Here is a 2,558-nt window from a genome sequence, read left to right on the forward strand (position 1 = left end):
GGATACACATATATGTAAGGAATGGCAGCGAAAACTCAGACAATGACGATACCGTGATCGACAACACCTGGTTTGTAGTCAGCATCGCTCGGTACCGAAACCGTGACCGGCTTGTACAAGTACCAGTTCTTCAAGGCGTTGACAGAGGCTCTAATTTTGGCCTCTTTCAGGGAAGAGCCATAACTTTCACCCAGTTTCTGTTCACCGCTAAACACACCAACAACGTAGACTGGGGAGTTTGACGATCTACCGTTCTCAGCAAGTAATCTGGCCACTGGCTGTTCCAAGTTCTCTCTTTTACAGAGCGTGGACAGCTCACGGGTTGGCTGTTCGAACTCAAACATCGTTGAAATGTCCAGCTTTCTGGACAAGATGTGCTGATAGATAAACTCCTTTGTGGTTGACTCATCCTTCGTGGACAAGTAATGAGCACCAATGATGGATCTCACAGCAAGGGAGTATGCGTTGTGGGTACTCAACTCGCCTGGAGCACCAGTGAGCTTGGTGACACCTCTTTCAGAACGAGGGTCCACTGGAACGAATCTCAACTTACCCAGACTGTACTCCTTTGGCTCCTCGTTGAGGATCTTCTGTAGTGATGGAGTACCATCAATGTCAATACCCCATGAGTCCTTACCAACACTCAACAGTGACAGGGACGAGACATACGAGGACACGGCAGCGTTGAGAATAGGAATTGGCAATCTTGGGTACTGGCCCAAGAGGTATTCAGTTGTGTAGTAGGACAAGAAGTTCTTACCGAGGATATTCAACGCATAGTTGTCCTCATATGGCGTCTTCGCAGAGCGACATGTAAGACATCTGGCCAATGTGCTCAGCGAGAAACTGGTTGGCAGCCCAAGTCTGTGATGAAGAGCCACCAATGGCGCAGACTTCTTTGCTTCCTCTTCCGAGATCGCAACTTTGGCCGGTGCTGAAGCCGTGTTTGCAGCACTTGCAAGGGTTCTCTTGGAGACCGCCCATAGTGGCTTAGCACACAGTGATCTGTACAAGGAGTTCATCGCTTTTAGATCAACCTTTGCGTACATCGCTGTTTCCGTCAAGAGCTGTTTGTGTGCTTTCGAGACATTTTTTTTTTTCAACGTTGGAGGAAGCGAAAAAAAAGTTGTTGAACTTGTTACCCGGCTTTACAAACACCTTCAAGCCCATGAAAGGTGGATATGCTCCATTGAATTGTTGTTTGATGGTGGTGAACTAAGCTCAGTACGGTATCAATGGTCCAATTAGACCATTAACAGTGGTGTGGTACTGTTCTGGAGGCAACAAGCGTTCTTCTACCGATTATACCAGGAACTTTGGTTGCGGAATGCTCCGAAATATGCCTATGAATAATGGGTCGTAAATGTGCATACTGTAGCACATTATATATGACGGAACACGTCTATACAGCTGTCTTCCACCTTCTCAACTACTCTAATAAGTTTCTGCTTGAATATAAATATAAATTAATTGAGCTAGAGTACCAGCGTCCTCCCAATCTACAATATACAGTTACTAAGGACAGCCAATGATACGCAATTGAACTGTCAACCATTATGCCTTCCTGTGTGTTGCCTTTTGGTATTACGACTCATGGAAGTTGAGAGATGCCATTCACGGTGGATAGCATTGAGCGTGGTCATATGCTGTGTGTATAACAGCCACACGATTCAGAAGCTCCGTCTTTGAAACCTCTTTGGAGGATCTCTCTTGAATTTGTAATCTTTCCACGCTTTCTTGTGATGGTTATCCTCTGTTATGGAGGCCATCTTGAAGTTGTTCCGAACATTCTTATCCTCAGTCTTCCACATATACGGGGCAATGAAGAGGAAATGGTTGCCGTTCAGTACCTGGGACTTGACAGAATTTTCCAAATCTTGGTACTCTCTCATCTTTCCGACGAAGTAGTTCTCAAGGTCGTCTTCTGTTTCTATGAATGTGCTTGGATCTGGGATGAGCTCTGCGATTTTCAACAGTTGGAGAGCCTTTTGTAGTGGGACTCTGTAGAGAAGGAAAGAATTCATTGGTCTTGGAGCTGTGCCTCTTTTATCTGCCTTTCTAGGTTTGCTCTTGACAAAGGTAGTACCCTTGAGGTCCATTTTAGAGGACCGAAACTGCTTGAAATTGATCAATGGTTGCATCCACTCAGGAGCACATGCTTCGGGCGAGTCGTAGCCATTAGAAGTACCAACAACGAGTGTTACAGAACCATTATAGTTGTCCAGCACCACCACCTTTCTCAACTTATTTATTGATCCATTCTTGACCTCCTTCAACCCGGAACAAATCGCTTTCAGTTTCATCATAACGTTCTTCTGTCTGAAGAGGTTGAGTATCCCCATAACCTGTTCATCAGTCGGACGGAAAGGTTTCTTGGAATCGTTTCTCACAGAGTCGACAATCTTTGCACAACGTTCATCGGTCAATGGAGAAAGACAAATCCGTGTATACTCATTAGGGACTACCCTCACATCGGTGTCCAACATTCTTAGACACCCAGACACAGTATCATCCACAGAATTCACATTCTCAGTTTCAGTATAATCAGAGCCACTAGT

The 2,558-nt window shown here is 45.3% G+C and overlaps 2 protein-coding genes across 2 annotated transcripts; both read right to left on the reverse strand.

Annotated features, from left to right (window-relative positions):
- Positions 1-35: 35 nt before the first annotated feature.
- Positions 36-917, reverse strand: MRPL3 (mitochondrial 54S ribosomal protein mL44; the record flags this gene model as incomplete). The annotated part of the gene is made up of 1 exon (XM_020212118.2): positions 36-917. A coding segment is annotated over one exon (882 nt), but the record flags the coding sequence as incomplete, so codon positions are not given.
- Positions 918-1,188: 271 nt separating this feature from the next.
- On the reverse strand, positions 1,189-1,921 carry CYBJADRAFT_167490 (uncharacterized protein). The gene has a single exon (XM_020214932.1). It carries the CDS (start codon positions 1,890-1,892, stop codon positions 1,671-1,673), a length of 222 nt encoding a protein of 73 aa, XP_020071146.1. The 5' UTR covers positions 1,893-1,921; the 3' UTR covers positions 1,189-1,670.
- Between the last annotated feature and the right edge of the window lie 637 nt (positions 1,922-2,558).

Source organism: Cyberlindnera jadinii (genome assembly GCF_001661405.1).
Source record: "Cyberlindnera jadinii NRRL Y-1542 unplaced genomic scaffold CYBJAscaffold_5, whole genome shotgun sequence".
NCBI classification, from domain to species: domain Eukaryota; kingdom Fungi; phylum Ascomycota; class Saccharomycetes; order Phaffomycetales; family Wickerhamomycetaceae; genus Williopsis; species Williopsis jadinii.

What these genes read in the sequence shown, in the direction of transcription:
- CYBJADRAFT_167490 (XM_020214932.1), bottom strand. Translation starts at nt 1,892, where the DNA reads ATGAGAGAGTACCAAGATTTGGAAAATTCTGTCAAGTCCCAGGTACTG.